Below are 18787 nucleotides of genomic sequence, written 5' to 3' on the forward strand. Positions count from 1 at the left end.
AGATAGATAGATAGATAGATAGATAGATAGATAGATAGATAGATAGATAGACAGATAGACAGATAGATAGATAGACAGATAGGACAGACAGACAGACAAATAGATAGTTAGATAGATAGACAGACAGATAGGACAGACAGACAGACAGACAGACAGAAACATAGGACAGACAAACAGTTAGACCGACCGACCGACAGACAGACAGACAGATAGACAGATAGATCATGATTTGAGATGAGAATTATAAGAACATTGAGAACAATTACTTAAATTTTGGTATGTTAATCACACAAAACTACTTTATGGTTTCAAAAGAGTTGGCATAGAGTGCAAAAGTCATATGGACTACTTTTATTATCCATTTTGGAGCTTGACAGTACAAATCCTCATCCACTTTCATTCAGCAGACATTAGCAGCTTGGACATTTTTCCTAAAAATCTCTTTTCATTGAAGAAAATGATATGATTAGGATTGGAACAACATCAGGGTGAGTAATTGACAACATTTTAGATTTGGGTGAACTGTTCCTTTAAAACTGAGCTGGTATGATATCGTCTAATCAGCACGTGTAATCAATTTATATTGACTTTAGGGATTACGGTACATCAGTAACACTGATAGTTAGTCTAATCCCAATCAGAACGTTTATTGACAGTGATAATCTAACCTTTACACACGGGCCTGTGGTCGCTCCATGCCGCAAACACTTCCGCCACCCTTTGGCATGTTATACTCTTGGATCCCTGAAGCACATGGTCTCCATCACAGGTGAAATGCACAGTTGCACCGATGCTGCCGAGAAAGCAAACACACAAACCAGAGAATCAATGAGCAAATTCTCACCGATCCCTCCCTCGTGTGCCAACAGATTGATCAGCTCTGCGTGCCGGTGCTTCATGTCAGAGCAAATGTCAGTCGAGGAATATAATCAGGGATTTCACAGCTATGGAAATAACCCTGTCTGGCGTGGGCAGTCTGTCTGGGCAGACACAAAGCAGAGGCCTACCTGAAATCAACGCCAATTCGCTTGCCATTTTCCGGTTCCCCAGGGTCAGGGCAGAAATTGGAGACCTGTTTGACCATTCCCTCATTCACTACAGGAGCATAGAGAGCATATGGAGAAGTAAGCCAACCTAGTACTCCATAACCTGTAATCATGCTCAACATAATGCAATTTAAACACTGCTTACACTCACTTTCTTAATCAGAATTTGTGTTATTTTCCATAAAAAAAAAAAATGGTAAAGAACCTTAACTTAAAAAAATCCAGAAAAATCATCACATATTGATCTTATTTTTACAAATACTCCGCATAATTATTGAACAACATCTGTTTATGCACATGATATTAGTGACCATTGTGCTGTCTCTACACTTAGAGACGCAAAGTTACCCAAAATATATATTTTTTTATTATATTTAGATGATGCATGTCTCAATTTAGTGAATAAGGCTTTTTTCATGATCTTGCTTGGTTTGATTGGAAGAAGAAATTTCTGATCCCAGATGTTGAGTGTGCCTGGAAATATTTTTATGATGGTTTTACTACCGCTATCAATAAACATGCTCCATTTAAAAAATATAAAGTTAAAGGTCGGGACAATCCCTGGTTCTCATCAACATTATCTAATTTGCTTATGAGCGTGATGTTGCATGGGCCAGGGCTAGGTGCTCTGATCTTCAGTCAGATTGGCTATATTTTAGAAATAAATGTACAGTAGTGATTAAAAGAGCTAAAGCTGAATATTTCTGAATACTTACTGAAACAATGCTGAAGTTAAATAAACCAATGACATTATTGAAAAATATTGATTCCTTATCTTGCACTTAAAAGACTGCAGTGCTTCCTCCATGTATAATGAACAACCTCACCAAAATGTTGGATAAGGCACAAATACTTGATTGTTTTAATAAGCACTTCAAATAACGGATATGAAATCTGATATTGACTATGGAAAGAGATGTCTAATGAATCTTAATTTTAGTTATCAACAGTTTACAATCCATGAGGTTCAAACAGCTCTCAAATGACTGAATACAATAAGTCAGCTTGTCCAGATAAATTTATAAACTTTTATTTATAAAAGTAGCAGCTGACTTTATTTCTCCTCCATTAACATATATCTTAAATCTTTCCTTACACTCAATTGAAATCACAAAGATGTGGAAATCTGTCATTGTTATTCCTTTGTTAAAAGGTGGTGATTCTACTAAATTGGATAACTATAGACCCATTTCTAAACTCTGCGTTCTTTTCAAAGGTTTTTAGAAACTCCTAACAATGAACAATTGTCTGTGTATTTATCTGAATATAATATTTGATCTGTTAACCAGTCAGGCTTTAGGAAATAACACAGTACCACGACAGCTGCTATGAAGGTCTTGAATGACATCATCGAACCCCTTGATAAAGGACATCGTTATGCATCACATTTATCGATTTATCTAAAGCCTTCGATGCTGTCAATCATGAAATATTGAGACTTAAATATATAGGGCTATCCGATAACACTATATCTTAGTAAAACTATAAACTGCAAACTATTCAAATGACAGAACACAATTGGTGCAAACAGAGGGTTACTCATCTGTACCTTTACAGATCACCAAGGGTGTTCCGCAGGGGTCTGTTCTGGGGCTACTACTTATTTATATTAACTGCCATGAATTTGATATTATAAATTGTAGTTTTCATTTCTATGCCAACCACACTGTTATTTATTGTTGTACTCCCACTATACATCAATCTGTGTGTCAGCTACAGTCTGCATTTAATGTTGTGCAATAAAGGCTTTATAGCTTAAAACTTCTTTAAATGTTTTAAATGCTGATAAATCTAAAGCCATATTTTTCTAAAACTTAAATAAATCACAACATATCTAGCATCTCTTCACACTTTGCAGGGTACTACAACAGAATCTGTATCTGAATATAAATATCTTGGTTTTATACTTGATGAATCATTATCTTTTAAGCCTTGTGTAAATCATTTAGGGACAAAACTCAAGGTAAAGCTAGGTTTGTTCTATAGAACTATTTAGACACTATTTATCATGGTGCACTTAGATTTATAACAAATTGTAACATTGTGAGTTGTGTAAGAGGGACACTTGGCACTCGCTGTCCACATGTAGACTAAAGCATTGGAATCTGTTAATTTATAAATCAATTTTGGGCTTATTGCTATCATATTTCCATTCTCTTACCAAACAGAAAATTGCTGTGAAGTATTCCTTACACTCTCAGAATTTCTATATCCCTTTGGTTCCATTTGTTTGAACAGAATTAGGGAAACAAGCTTTTCGGTATGCTGCCCCTGTGACTCGAACGCTCTACAAAATGATTTAAAGATAAAAAAGGCTAGTGTGTATTATTAAATATCTTATTCAAGAATTTTAGAAATTTTTAAATCAATATGTAAATGTTTTTAAATATTTTTTTCTCTTTTAACTTCTTTAAGAATGTATTTGTATTTATATCTTTAAATGTTATTTAAGACTGTAAACATATGCGGATGCCTGTCTTCTGTAAAAAGAGATTCTTAATCACAGTGAGTTATATTTACTGGTTAAAAAATAAATAAATAAATATATTTTTTTTAATATATATATAGAGAGAGAGATAGCTATAGATAGATATTATATACATATATATATATATATATAGATAGATATTCTAAATATAAAATCTATGACAAAACAAATTGTCATACTGAAAATATAATTTTGTTATGAAAAAAATTATAGTAAATTAGACTAATGCAGAATGAAAGTATTTTCAGAAGTGTGCACAAAAATAAATGCTCTAGATATTATAATTTGCATCAGTTGTTTAAAAACCCATATAGGTCCACCACATGTTAAAGTAACACTAGGCTTTGGCATGACTAACCCATTATTTCTACCCCTAGTTGATACTTTCCTGTATTTTTATATATTTATTAGGGCTGTCAATCGCTAATTAATTACACGATGTCCTGATTAATTAATCGGGAAAAAATTATATATATAAAAAACATTACAAAAAAAACATATATATATATATATATATATATATTCAGATATTTAAAATGCATAACATTCTTGTGGAAGAAGAGTTAATCATTGATAAGACAATACAAAAAAGCGGCTTTAGAATACAAATGTATTGTTTACTACCATATTATTGATCATAAGTCAATCATTGGCACACAGTTCACGGCAATCCATTTCACAAGTCAATTTGCCAATCAGTTGGAGATTTATTATGAGGGCTTGTTTAAGGACCCGTCAATTTCAACAAGCGTCAGGAATGTTTTGAATAAGATCTGGTTTTCGGTTTCCAACCCTACATGCACACTTTATATGTGTTTCTCACCCGCATCATCTCAGCTGCTCTGGCTGCAGACTGCTGATGCTGCACATGATGTCATTTCCATTTAAGGAAAACACCGACTTGCCTTTCAACACTGTGTAGTCGCCTAAGCCCTAGTTAGCACATGATAATTAGTGCAGGAAACAAAGTTATGCTGGTAATTTAAGGGAACCTTTTAAATAGGGATGTTTGGCAGGGTCCTGTGGTGCTAAATAAGACATTCGTAATTCATAATTTGGAAAATGCGATGCAGGCACTGTGAAATAGAGGTTACTAAAAATTATATCCAGTTGTAATTAAGTGTTTGAAAGCTCCATTGTTGAGGCAAAATGAATCATTGTGTTCAGTAAGTAAAAAGTACTTGCATGCTTTTGCTGTGTACAAATCATTTCAATAGATAGCGATCAGGAATCTCCCACTTGCTCTCATGTATGAGCTGGGTAGTTGGATTGGATAGCAGTCTCAGTTGAGTAATTAAGACTCAATCAGAGAGAATACCAACCAACTGTGTTTCCTCCCGAGCCTGCACAAGGGCAGCCGCCCGCCTTGCAGATTTGACATTCTTTTCCGAGGGGCTTCTGTGGGTAAGGGACCCACAAGTCAGCTTAGCTCCATTAATCAAAATGCAGATTTCTGTTGCGCCGGATGCTCTAATTTCCTTTGATCCGGTTGCTAAATGGCAAGTGAGAGGATCACAAATATGCAGCATTGTTCATGCTTTATGAATCATATGCTTTGAAGACTTTGTAGATGCAAAAGACCAAGTGGAATAACATTTGATGAATATTAGAACAATTAACAGGAATTCACATTTGAAAGGAATTAACTAGTAAAGAGCATTTACGACATTAGAGCAACACTATTAACAAATATAATTATGCATGACATGCTTCGCACTGGAAAGCAGATCTGCATCACCCCCTGAAATTGCTTGTCATATTTTGACATATTTCCGATTGAAACATGAAGTTGTAAGGCTATCAGTGGACAGGGCCGCTTAACGTTATTTACATTTGATAACACTGAAAAATATGTATTTGGTAAACCTTGGTTGTTTTGGTTGCAAAGAAAAATCACACATGAAATACATTTGTGTGTTGATGTTTTCATGAACTTTCAACAAAAATAACTATATTGTGAAATACAGTATACCTTTATCGTTATGTAGATTTTGATCATACCACCCACTCATACCATGGAAGAGATCTAAGAACCGTGGTTTTATCATGTGATACACTTACTGTTATATGCTATTGTCAAAACAATTTGAATCTTTATCATTCATTCTGACCTGGTAATTTGATGTGTAACATTATATTTCAGAGAAAGAAAAACAGACTTACTTATTGAGAATTTACTTGTGTTGTCTTTTCCAGGTAATAACTTCACTCCCCTTGATTTAAAATCTCCAGATCTTTTCACTGTTCAGGAACAAAACACACATATATAACAAATTGTAACCCGCACACACAAACACAAGACGAGACAGTCACAATGTCGGAGAAAACTGCTTTATTCCAACAAAGCAGGCAACAGTACAAAAACAGGGCAAATCCAGTGAAGAATGGTCAGGGTGAGCGTTAAATCGAAGCCGGGGAATCAAGATAGGGTAAAGGGGCAAATCCAGGAGAGAGTGGTCAACGAGAGCATAGGGGGTCAAAGCCGGGGTAATTAGAATCAGCGAGACGGGACTAGAGGGAGCAAAAGACAGGGGAACAAGGGAGCTCGAAAGCCGGGAATCAAGAAGAAAATGACGAGACTAGTGGGAGCAAAAGACAGGGGAACAAGGGAGCTGGCAAGCTAAGAGGTGAACGAGAGGAGGTCAAAACTAGACGAGACTAGCGGGGGGCAAAGACACGGGAAACTAAATACAATAACCAACAACCGTGAGACGAAAGGGTAGTGATATATATAGGGGCGAGTGCAGGTGTAAACCATGACAGGTGATGAGACGAGTGCAGGTGAAACTAATGTGCAGGAGTGCAGATGACGCGAGTGCAGGTGGTCATAATGTACTGGGGGATTGGAAACGCGTGAGAAACTCAAGGAAGGGAGATTGCCTACGAGCATGTGAGCGAGTAGGAGCAAAGTGGGCGTGAGGGCTTGAGCGAGCAAAAAGAGCGTGCGAGCTCGAGGGGGGGGTCGAGCGTGGGAGCTCGAGGGGGCGGAGCGAGGGAGCGGGGTTCGTGACACAAATACAATCAGTCAGGATATTACTCTGTGTGTAGCTTAGATTTAAAATTTTGCATGTGTTTGCCACAGATATGTGTGACAATGTTAAATAAGTACAAAACAACTTAATGTTAATTAATTTAACAACAATTAGTAAAAAATATGGTTCCTTTCCAAGTCATGTGCAGTATTTAAAAATATCATAAATTAATAAAAAATAGCTTGTGGACATTAATTTCCACAATATAAGAAATCAAGTAATTTTACATAATTTTTTGCTGAATGAAATGCACAAGGTTATTATTTTCTCATAGTGCAGCCTGCTAATAATTACTTAAAGTAATAAGGTGTCCAACATGTTCGAGTCATATTCCACCCCAAAAGCAAAAAAAAAACAAGACATTATGCAATTTTTACAAAAAGAAAATGAAGCTATTTTTAGGACTTGGCTTTTCATGAAAATTAAGCACATTTTTCAGATCATCATTTCTGTCATGGTAAAATATATTTTTCTCATTACAATAAGCAAATAAAAAAAAATAAACCATCCTGGTAGTATTTGTTGTTCTGCCTAGTACAGTAACAAAAATCTTATGAAAATTACCGGTTATAATTTACAATAAGTTTCCATTTGATAGCATTAGTTAATGCATTAGTTATCATGAACAAACAATTAACAAAATGTTTTTTAAAGAATTGATCAATCTTTGTTAATGTTAGTAAATAAAAATACAATTAGTTCATGTTATTCCATAATGCATTAACTAATGTTAACATACTAAATTTGTTTTAAAAATGTATTATTGTGTCGCGTGGCGCCATGCGAGGGTCGGACGTGTGAACGGCGAGCTCTGTTCACTTTTCTAATTTTTAATACTTTTTGTGTCATAAACCAGAGAGATTCGATACACCATGTTCCAGATCTGTTCAATGAAGACAATATGTGAAAGAAGTCAAACTCCTCGGGCTCTGGAGACACTTATGTGCTCAAGCTGATACCCCAGACAGGGCCTCAGACCAGGGACTCAATTCGGACGGTGCGGCAGGAAAGATTCAGCATCTGCTGTCGAGCATGTAGGCAATGCTGGCGAAGTTCAGAACTGACTTGGAGGATCTTGCTGTAATATGTCAATCTATTACTGCCATGGAGACTAAATTCTAAAAGAGTTGGTTACAAGAATGGGGGACGTCAATAAACGCATTGATTATCTGGAGTCATCGGAGAGGTAATTATCTGCTTATCCACTATCAACCAAGATAGATTTGGAACACAACTTTGAGAATCGTAATTGGAGAAACATCGTCCGAATTGTTGAAATTCCTGAGAACGAAGAAGACAGAGATATGGTGAAATTCCTAGAGGAGCTCTTCCCGAGTCTGCTCAACATTACAGGCCATAATCTAGAAATTGAGCGAGCTCACATTGTCCTGGCTCAGAGATCTGCTGAGGGAGACAGGCCCCGATCAATTCTGGACAAATTTATGAGATCATTTATGAGGCAAGGAGTAAAGGAAGACATTCTCGGAAGAACCACAGCATTTTTGTTTTCCCAGACTTTGTGAATTTGCGAAGAGAGAAAGGTGATTGATTCAAAAAATGAAAGAAACTCTTATATCAACGGAAGGTTGCTTTTGCACTAATGTTCGCAGCCAAATTGAGAGTAGATGCTAACGATGGATAGATGGTAAAAAAATATTTGTACACCCACAGCAAGCATTGTCCTTCATAAAGTTAATGGACTGAGTAAGTCATTGGAGATGCAGCTGAGTGGACCTGACTCACTGAAAATTCAATTGACCGTCCGAGGAAGCCGGGCACTTTCTTTGTTTCTCTTTGTGCTGGTTCCGCCTAGCGGCTGGAGTATGTTTTGTGGAATAACACTCCTTCGGGACAGTATTTGGATGAATCTGTATGTTCTGTGTGCTTGTGCCTCCTATTGGATGCAGTTTGTTTTGTGGAATATTTCTTGCAATCAATAGAGTGATTAGGGAATGTGTTACACTCATGAAACAGCTGGCTCACTGAACATTCATTTGACTGCCTGAGGAAACTGAATGGGCTTTCAGATCAGTTATGTGGATGAATCTACACGTCTCTGTGTTTATCCCACCAATTGGCTGGAGTTTGATTTATAGATTATTTTCTGTTGTGTAATTCTGTCCCACAAAATTTTTATAGAATCACCGGACATGAGCAATCCGACAGCAAATTTTTCATGGGGGCTCTCGTAAGAGTACATTGACTGTTTGAGTTTAGAGGAATGGATGCCGGTTGGCAATGTTGTGCACGGGGTTAATGTGCACGCTTTTCAGTTTTTTTTTTTTTTGTTCTTAGGGAAGTTCAGGGTTTGTTTGATGCTCTAATGTTGGAATGTGGTCTTTATAATTTATATTTGACACAATCTATTTTAATAATATGTCATGGGTTAGGGCACCCCATAAAAAGAAGAAAGGTTATTTATTTTCTTAAACGTAAGAAATATGATATAGTGTTTCTTCAAGAAATGTGTCTTTCCCACAGGAAGCTGAAAAATTAGTGAATATATGGGGTGGACATGTTTTCTTTAGTGCTGTCTTAAGAGTAGGGGAGTCATTACACTGATAAATAAGCATCTACAATTCAATTGTCTCAAACAGATTAAAAATAAATTAGGAAGAGTCATTATTGTTTTAGCTGAAATTCACAGGCAATGGTTGATTTTGGCTAATATTTACATCCCTAATGCTGAAGATCAGGGCTTTTTTATATCTTTATATCTTGAAGGGATGTTGCAAGCAACTGGCACCACTCAAGATATAATATCGGGAGGAGACTTTAATCTTTTGATGGATTCAGTGGACTTTAGTGAAGCAAAAGTGTGTAAGCCCCCTAGAGCAACACTGATGCTTCACAGGATGTGTACACATTTTGGTCTTACAGATATTTGGAGACTTTTGAACCAATCTGGTAGGGTCGATTAGTCCATACGATTTATTTTAGAATAGATTTTTTTATATGTCTAAGTCCCTCATTTCATTAGCTGTTGATTTGTTCAATTGGAAACATCTTAGTCTCAGATCTGTTGCCACAAATGGAAAAGAAAATCTTCTAGTTGGCATTTTAATGTATGCCTTTTGTAAAATATTAAAGGCTGAAATCAATGTCTATATGGAGACCAACTGGACCTCAGTATCTTCTGTGGGTGTGGCTTGGGAGACACTTAAGGTGGTACTTAGGGGTCAGATCATACAGTATGCCTCGTTCATCAAAAAATCCAAAACACGGTAACTCATAGATTTTGAAGAAAATATTAAAAGTGCTGAGGCTGAAACGCCAAATGTCGTCTGATGGCCTCAGAGAATTGAACCGATTGAAATACAGATATAACACTATTTTGTTACGGAAGGAGGTGTTTTGGCTATTCATTTCAAGACAGTCATATTTTGAGTCGGGGGACAAAGCAGGGAAGCTTTTGGCTAGATATATTAAACAGAGAGCGTCTTTTTCTACCATTCCCTCAGTGAAATCTGTTGGAGGTGAAATATTTACCTCAGCCAATGATAATAATGCTTCATGATCTCTATAGTTCCACGTATACTTTCCCCATTATAGTTCTGTCTTGCGCTGGAACCATTAGCAGTCACAATAAGAAAGGAGGATGGCTTTCCAGGAGGTGTGGCACATAAGCTTATGCTTAATGCAGATAATATTTCATTTGTTCATCTCCTGCCCCATTAGATCTATGCCTTGCCTCCACAGAATTATTAACTCCTTTTTAAAGTTCTCAAGATAAAGAGTTGGTCTAAATCTGAAGCTTTGGCTCTGACAGCATACTGCCCGTTAACAGCTTTTCAGCTGGGTGCCTTCTAGAGGCCCAAACAGGGCATTAAGTATTTGAGTATTTTATTCCCAACAAATTTGCATGGTTTAGTTAGAGTTAATTTTGACCCTTTAATAAAAAGGTTTTTGAGCGATGTGGGCAGGTGGGCTTCATTACATTTATCTATGATAAGGAAGGTTCTTAAAATTAATTGTATTCCAAAATTCAATTACCTTCTACTGTCTCTCCCTATAGATGTCCCCCTCTCTTATTTCAAGAAATTTGATAGCATTGCGAAGTCCTTCATTTGGTAAACAGTGGTAAACGTCCCCGATTATTTTTCAGTAAACTGCATAGGCCGATTGACAAAAGTGGGCTAGGCCTACCCAAGATTTTGTTTTATTATTATGCATTCAATAACATTTGGATCATTGGTCGCTTCCACCTGAGAGAGCCCCTCCCTGATTTTGTATTGAACAGGAAGTTCTTGCCAATATCAAACTTTCTATCAAACTGACCGGAGAGGTTAAGTTGCACCCTATTATCTCGCATTTGCACTCAGTATGGACAGATGTGTCCAGAGTGTTTAATTCTGACATTTATTTAAATGTGGCCTCGAGCATATGGATGAACCAAAAATTACTTATTAATAAATCCCCTTTCTTCTGGTCACAGTGTATTTTGAGGGAGATTAATATGCTTGGTGACTTATATGAGAGTTGAGTGTTGAGATCCTTTGAAAATATGGTTCAACATTTTAGGATTCCCAGATCGCAGTTCTTTAGGTATTTACAGCTACGCCATCTGCTCTGTACTATTGTTGGGAGTAACTTACACCCTCCTAAAGCAGCAGATACCCTGGAAGTGGTGATTACTGCTTTTGGAAAAGGTCATGAGGCATCAGTGTATTACTGCCTGCTAATTCAGAATCTGGGGGACAGAGCTTCAACTTCTCTTAAGAGATTATGGGAGAAAGATGTATGCTTGGTCTTGGATGAGGAACTGTGGACTAGGATTTAAAAAAAAACATCAAGTCTATATCTAGAGATGCAAGGATGCGTCTGATGCAATTGAGTCTATTGGACCCCCTCTAGATTGTATAGGCTTGGTCTTAAAGTATTTTAATGAGACTTAAAGGGTATAAAGTTGATTCCGTATGTATAATTATGTTGTTTAAACTATTCTAGTCTTTGTTAGAATACAAATGTTAATAACAAAACAAATTTATTAGTATATGTTGAAATGAACAGTGACTAGGATTAATAAATGATGTCAAAGCACTGTTCATTGTTAGTTTAACAAATTTTGTTAACTAATGTTAGTAAATGGGTCCTTATTGAAAAGTATTACCAAATTGAGATTAATTAGAATTACAAAAGATGCCGAAGGTATTGCGGTAATTAAATTTTTGGGGGGGAAATATGCTTAATTTTCATGAAAATAATGTCCAAATGCAAAATATCATAATGGTCCAAAATAGGCTTAATTTTCCTTAATCTTCAACTTCTTTTAATTACTTTTTTTTGTATTTGTTTGTTTAATTTTGGACTGAAAGAGTCACTCATCTCATCAGATATTAAAACTCTTGTTTACTAAAAAATAAACAAAGATTTGCCTTAATCAATAAGTAGACCTAGAAACCAGGAAACAATGTGAATCATGCCATGTTTATACCAATATCAATTTAAAATGTACCTTGATACTGAGCGCTGAATCCTTTATGTCGATGACTGTTGTCTGTTACGAAATGAAGCCGTAACCAGTTCTCGTTGCTTACTATGGGCACAGGAATATTTATTCCTGATAACCTGTAATGAAGATGCACAGAAATGTTTAAAGGTGCCCTCAGTTATCATGATGAATAAACTTTACTTTCAGAACTTCTTGTTAATTGATATGTGTCTCTTTTGCTTTAATGGACTCCAAAGTTTGTGCAAAACATGACGATCCATGTTATCCAGAATGATTTGAGAATTTTACGAAGAGGATCTTGTGTGAAAGGAATACTTCTGGTCTTTTGTGCAAAGGAGTATATAAGCACCAAGACCATTTCTGGAAAATGCATTCTTATATTTAGTGGCCGCAACCACTAAACTTGTGATAAATTTACAATTCCGGAAATTATCATTGAACTTTTTCTAAATGGTTGTGTAAAGTCAAGGACAAATATACACTACAGATTTTATAGAATAGTATTTGTTATTTTGTTCTTTGGAAGACATCATACCACTGGATTATGTCATTATCCTACCCATTTAAACTGAAGTGAAGATGGATCCTTTTCAGAGAGTTGGATGACACAGAGTAAATCTAGCAAACTATATATATGTGTGTGTGTGTGTGTTTGTGTGTGTGTGTGTGTGTGTGTGTATATATGTATAGGAAAAATATAACGGAGATGGATTCTCCAACACTTTGAGGTAGCAACCTCTGAGGAAAAAGAAAACCAAAATTCTCTGGGTAAAATAATACTGATGGCTGCTAAACTTATCTGCTGAGAGGGCTTTAATAAAAAAAAGAGCAAAAATAAATAATATATAAAAAATTATTATGTGGGAAGCGTTTGTGAGCTCTGCCCTCTTACGCAACACCTCTTTAAGTGAGTGTTTGCTGCTGTAAGCAGGTTTCTCCTACACACTCAAAACAATCTTTTGATATTTTTCCCTCAAGTATTGATTTACTGACAGTATACTGACAAAAAAAATATGAACAAATGTAATATAATAATTTTTTAAGAGCACTTTAAAATCATTAATATCACATACTTAACTTGACATTCTTAACTTTTGTTGGTTAACACAGTTTACAAACATAATTATCATTCTGTGTTCACAATATTCTCCAGAAAATGTTCTTACTAAGTAAAATTACCAAAAAAGTACCATGGTACAACTATATTGTTTTGGACATGTGTAACCGGTCCTGTTCGACCCGCTCCGAAAGGGACTCGAACAGGACTCAAGCGTCTCCAGTATGAGAGGTGGGCATGCTAACAAGGAGGATAAAGGTTACAGCCTCTAGTGTCCATAGCTAGAGTGCCTCTTGAGGCCAGGGGAGTGAGGTTTACACACTGACCCTGACCCCACATTCTCAATAAAAGAGCAGTTTCCTCATTCCCTGGGCTATAATTCCGGTCTCCCCGGCCGTCGTTATCACGACCACCAGCCACCGGTTCTCTTTGTCATTATGATGTGTATCCCGTGTGATGTATATTCCACAAAAAGGTTTCCCCAATGGTAAACCGCATCTTCCTTGGGCAGAGGGCCCTCTGTCCTTGGTCACAGTGTTTGCAGTAACTCCTCCCCTCCTCAGCGCCACTCCACACGACGTGCTTCCGATTCGACCCGGTAAGACTGTGTGTTGTATTCCACTTAGAAGCACCCCCTCGGGGCCATGTGTGGATCCTGCTGTGTCCTCCTCTTTGGAGGGACACCCCCCAACATGGAACTTATATGGCCCCCAGCTGAACGATTTAATTCCTTTTCTTGGGGGAATAGAGAGAAGGCTACGGCTGGGCCAGCCAATCCTTAAACTTCTGAGAAGTTAGCCGCTCCCCAAGGTGTAGGGGATCGCTTCATGCCTGCCACTGTGTTGGGGGTAGTTATGCGACGGCTTGCTGCGCTAGCTACAAGGCACACAGAGTTCTGCCCGTATCGCACCACCAGTCTGCGTAACAGTCGTCGACACAATGTCGAGTCATTGACAGATAGGGAACATCATGTTTACTGATGTAACCTCCATTCCCTGATGGAGGGAACGAGACGTTGTGTCCCTCTTGCCACAACACTGAACCAACCGCTAAAATGGCCGGGTCTTTCACTCGGTGCAAAACCTAAGTGTGTGTGTATGCAAGCGGCACTCCTTTTATACCCGTATATATGGGGGAGTGGCATGGAAATTCCACACGCCAATTCTCATTGGCCTTTTCTCAAAGATCAGAGATGTCTGGGCTCCCAAGAGTGAACTCCCCATAGTGTCAACTCATCGACACAATGACTCGTTCCCTCCATCAGGGAACAGAGGTTACATTAGTAACCATGACGTTTCTCAAACAAGTTACCATGGCAATAATACGTTTTTGTGATGTGCACCATGGTAATACTTTGAGTTTATATATACCATCCAGGTAGACCTAGAGGTATTTTGGACATTAGCCTGGTACACCAGCTTTTAGGATAGCACCATGGTAATCCAAAAGTTTATATATATATATTTATTTTACTTTACATTTTGCAAGTTGTCATTGTAATACTATGGGGGCTTTTTTGATCATAATACATTTTAATACCCTGTTTTTGGATATGTACCACAGTAATTTTATGGAATTCTTTGTAAGTACTGTGGTATTACCATTTCTTTACCATCACTTTACCATGGTACCATAATTTTACTTTTTACAAGATACAGTGAGTTGGAAAAGAGCACTAGTAAGCCCATCCTAAAGCAGGCAGTATTTGAGAGTTAACATGCCATAAAATGTGACCTTTATAAATCACAGTGCTATTTACTGAGATGTAAATGACATAAAAGCAGCCGCTAACAACAGATCTGTTGTTTCCTCTCATTTTCAAACACCTCAAGGGCTCGGCCATAACTTTGAGCCAATCGAGTGTGACTGTAAAGTTCAACTATTTCAAGGCTAAACAATTTCAGCCGTCATAGATTTCTAGAATGACTCCTTTCAAAGTAAAGCTCTTGAGTGAATTTGAGCACACTTGGCCTTGATGCCTGTCAATGAAAGACAGGTCTGAAATTAGATGAGTGAGATCCGGCAGTGAAATCGCTTTTTGAAGAAAAAGGAAGCTCATACTAGAGTCTGAAACAGTTGTCAAATTTGTAATGTTGAAAAGGGCAAATGAGATTTTGTACATTTAAAAAATGGATGTGAAAAGAACAGAAAATTGATTCCATTTATGCCTGGTAAAACCTGTATCAAATTTTCAACATGATCCGAAAGACACTCCCAGTTATTTCACGTGTCAATGATTTCAGTAAAAAGAAGTTCTGAGACTTCGGAACCAATAACCTTCACCAATGATCCAATGTATCATTTGCTAGTTTCACAAAAAATAAAACAAAAAATAGCAGTAACCGTAACAACGTGACAATATGCGGTTTCTGGGATGTTCATGGCGGTTGCTAGGTTGTTTTGGGTGGTTACCAGAGCATGTTTTGTGCTGTAGTTGCTAAGCTGTTCTGAGTGGTTAGGGTAATGAGAAGCCAATGATATGGAGTTGCTAGGATATCCTGGGTGGTTGCTAGTTTTTTTTGGGTGGTTTCTAAGGTAATGTGGGTGGTTGTCAGGGCATTGATATGTGGTCACTACTGAGTTTAAAGTGTTTTTAGCATTCTGCTTTGTGGGTACTAGGGTGTTCTGGTTGGTTGCTAATGTGTTGTGGATAGTTGCATGGAGTTACTTAATACTCCAGGTCAAAAGAGCCCAGACCTATTTCTCTACGATATTCTTGTCCCTAGATTTGGCTTGGGTCCCTCCGTCAATGTTACCTGATGAAACAATGTTAGTCTTTGCGATTTTCCTGCATATTTTGTTATAAGCAAAAAGCTTGTTGAGTTATGCACTAAAGTTTAATACTTAAGGATAGGAGTTTGTTCAAATCCCTAACTCTTAGTATGAGTACACTGCAAAAAATATTTTTAGAAAAATACGAATTTTTGTCGTATTTTCCAATAAAAATATTTAAACATTCTTAAAACATGCTTGTAACGCAGTTCAATGGAAAGGAGGAGGCGAGAACTGGCTTGTCGATATGAATAATATTACAATTTTATAAAGGCCTTGGCAGTCGGCCTTTATCACTCTCGGAGGTTTGATTAGCCTGATAAGGGACATGGTGTGTAGAATCACGACCCGGACCTGCCCTGCCACATTCCTCCCTCGTCCCCCCCCCCCCCCCTTCCCTGGAGAGAGGTGTGATTTCTGCTGGCAGGTCATCCTGTCTACCCGGACGAGGGAGGGGACAAGAGGAGGGAAACAGAAATAATTAAATATGGGGATGGGTACTTCCTGTAACAGTGTAGTACCCCCCAAAAAAACTCTGTAAAATTTAAACAAGAGGGAAAAGGCCAATACGGAGCGGCATTGAGAGAGAGAGAGATGAAAAAAAAAAAAAAAACTCGCCGGTTCTCTGATACACCGTCGCATGGTCCTCGATCAATCCTCCACCCTCTCAGGCGGACAACAGCATCTCCTCCCCAGGCAGACCGGTATCAGACCCATGACCCCCTGCAGAAAGAACGCCCCTCCACGTTCACGGCGACTCCTGGGGACACTCATCCGCCCCTGGCAGCGGCCCTACCACTCCAGGTGGTTGGGGAGTCACTTCCCTACTCCCCTCTCGGACGGTGGTCTTCTGTCGACCCCTCCGCGTTTCTGGGGGATGGCAGGGCACTCCTCCACCCCTGGCAGAAGCTCCATCGCTCCAGGCGGTTGGGAAGTCCAGTCCTCACTCGCCTCGCGGACGGCAGCCGTTCACCACGTCCGGGTGGTCGGGCTACTCCCTCCCCTGGTGGATGGCAGCGGCACTCCCCCGGGTGGACAGCAGTGTTCAGAACTCCGCGACTGGCATCCCTCCTCCTTCAGTGTAACGTAGTTCAATGGAAAGGAGGAGGTGTGAACTGGCTTGTTGATATAAATAATATTTTAATGATTAACTTAAACAAAAACAAACACACACACACGACGGACATGCCCATAAACGATCTCTCTCTCCCGTACCATCCTCCGCAGTCAGCCTTTATCCCTCTCGGAGGCTTGATTAGCCTGATAAGGGACCAGGTGTGTAGATTCAGGACCCGGCCCCGCCCTCCGTCCTGACACAGTGCTATATTTACTTGACAAGCAAAATTGCATAAGATTTTAAGTCTTATTGTGAGAGAAATATGCACATTTTGCATATCTCCCTTTTCTGACACACCCAATTCAAGTTTTGTAGTCTCCACTAACGAGCTGATGAGTTGAATCAGATGTGTTTGATTAGGGAGATATCCAAAATATGTAGTGTTGGGGGTCCTCCAGGAACAAGGTTGGGAACCGCTGCTTTAGCCGACTGCAGGATTTTGGTGGTAACATAGATCTGCAGAAATGATTTTAGGTATGCTGGAGCAGACATAGTGACTGTTCTGTATGCCAGCATCAGAGCCTTGAATTTGATACGTGCAGCCAGTGAAGAAAAGGAGCGGTGTAACATGCAATCTCTTTGGTTCATTAAAAACCAGACCTCTCTTCTATCTTGGCTCTTGCACTTATCTTAGCTCTTCTTCGATGGACTTTGCTTCGGCTACCCTCTGCTCAGGTTCCGCACAATGTAGAGTTCAAGAAAGCTCAGAACACAAAGTTCCAAGAAAATTCCTCTTCTCTGTGCTATGACTTACACATGTGATGGGGATTTGTGAGTCTCCCTTGAAGGAGGCCTCGCTTTAAAGCCCCAGCTTATCATTCCAGAACCGAACCATCCAGCATCCAAAAACATTGACAGAGAACAAACAACCTTTCTACGGACCCAGATAAAGAGCCAAAGAACCAAAGCAATGCAACGAAATGCAAGTACACCTCCAAACTTTTGCTAGAAAGTGCTGGTGTTTTATTTAAATACTTCAGGTAACCCGAATGGAAATCGAGGTATAATAAATTAAGTATTGATGTTTCTCAAGGCCTGGCCTATAAATCTATAATGGTCAATTTTCTCTGTTACAGGTTTCCATTCAAATTTTGTTACAGTTCACTCATCAGCCTGTTTTATGTGTGTTAGTTTAGTTTTTAATGTTATAGATGAACAATAAAGTCTTGTTTGTATTCCAAGATAATTTGACTGTGGTATAATTTGATAAATAATCTTGTCAATTCAACATGTTTGTGATATTATTTTTGATGGCCATGAGAACAGTATTTGCATATCCAAGTATGTGCTGACCCAGAGCACAAACAATATGATAAAAGTAGATTCTAATTATAAAGACAGAAATAAATCAAGCACCAATGGCATGCAGGAAATGGATTATTTCTCTCTCTCTTTCTCAATCTAACTACCCCTGTCTTTCTGAATAGGGTATTGGAAAGAAAAGAGATGGCAAAATATAAAGATAAAAAGCAACACTAACTAACTTGATTTTAATATTTTTTTACAGACAGACAGAAAGGCAGGCAGATGGATGGATGGTTGGTTGGACAGACGGATGGATAGATGGTCAAGAGAAAGACAGACATAAAGGCAGGCAGACGGATGGATGGACAGACGAATGAATAGATGGTCAAGAGGCAGGCAGGCGGGTGGGCGCTTCAGTTATTAAGCACTATTAAAAAATTAGCACAGAACTGCAGTGACACTGTATCAAATCCGATCAATGTGCTGAAAGAGCAAAAGCATCCACCTCTATTTGTTTTAAATAACATCTGGCAAGCGACTCACTTTTAAAGCCCCTTATTTTCAAAATCAAATGCCTG

The 18787-nt window shown here is 38.3% G+C and overlaps 1 protein-coding gene across 1 annotated transcript in view; it reads right to left on the reverse strand.

Moving 5' to 3' along the window:
• The window catches only part of LOC127657696 (CUB and sushi domain-containing protein 3-like), a 390710-nt gene that overhangs the window by 247229 nt on the left and 124694 nt on the right, over positions 1-18787 (reverse strand). The window contains 4 exon segments of the mRNA XM_052146537.1: positions 669-793; positions 1008-1095; positions 5698-5775; positions 12022-12134. Of these exon segments, the coding sequence (XP_052002497.1) occupies positions 669-793; positions 1008-1095; positions 5698-5775; positions 12022-12134 (404 nt within the window).

This window comes from Xyrauchen texanus, chromosome 17, assembly GCF_025860055.1.
Source record: "Xyrauchen texanus isolate HMW12.3.18 chromosome 17, RBS_HiC_50CHRs, whole genome shotgun sequence".
NCBI classification, from domain to species: domain Eukaryota; kingdom Metazoa; phylum Chordata; class Actinopteri; order Cypriniformes; family Catostomidae; genus Xyrauchen; species Xyrauchen texanus.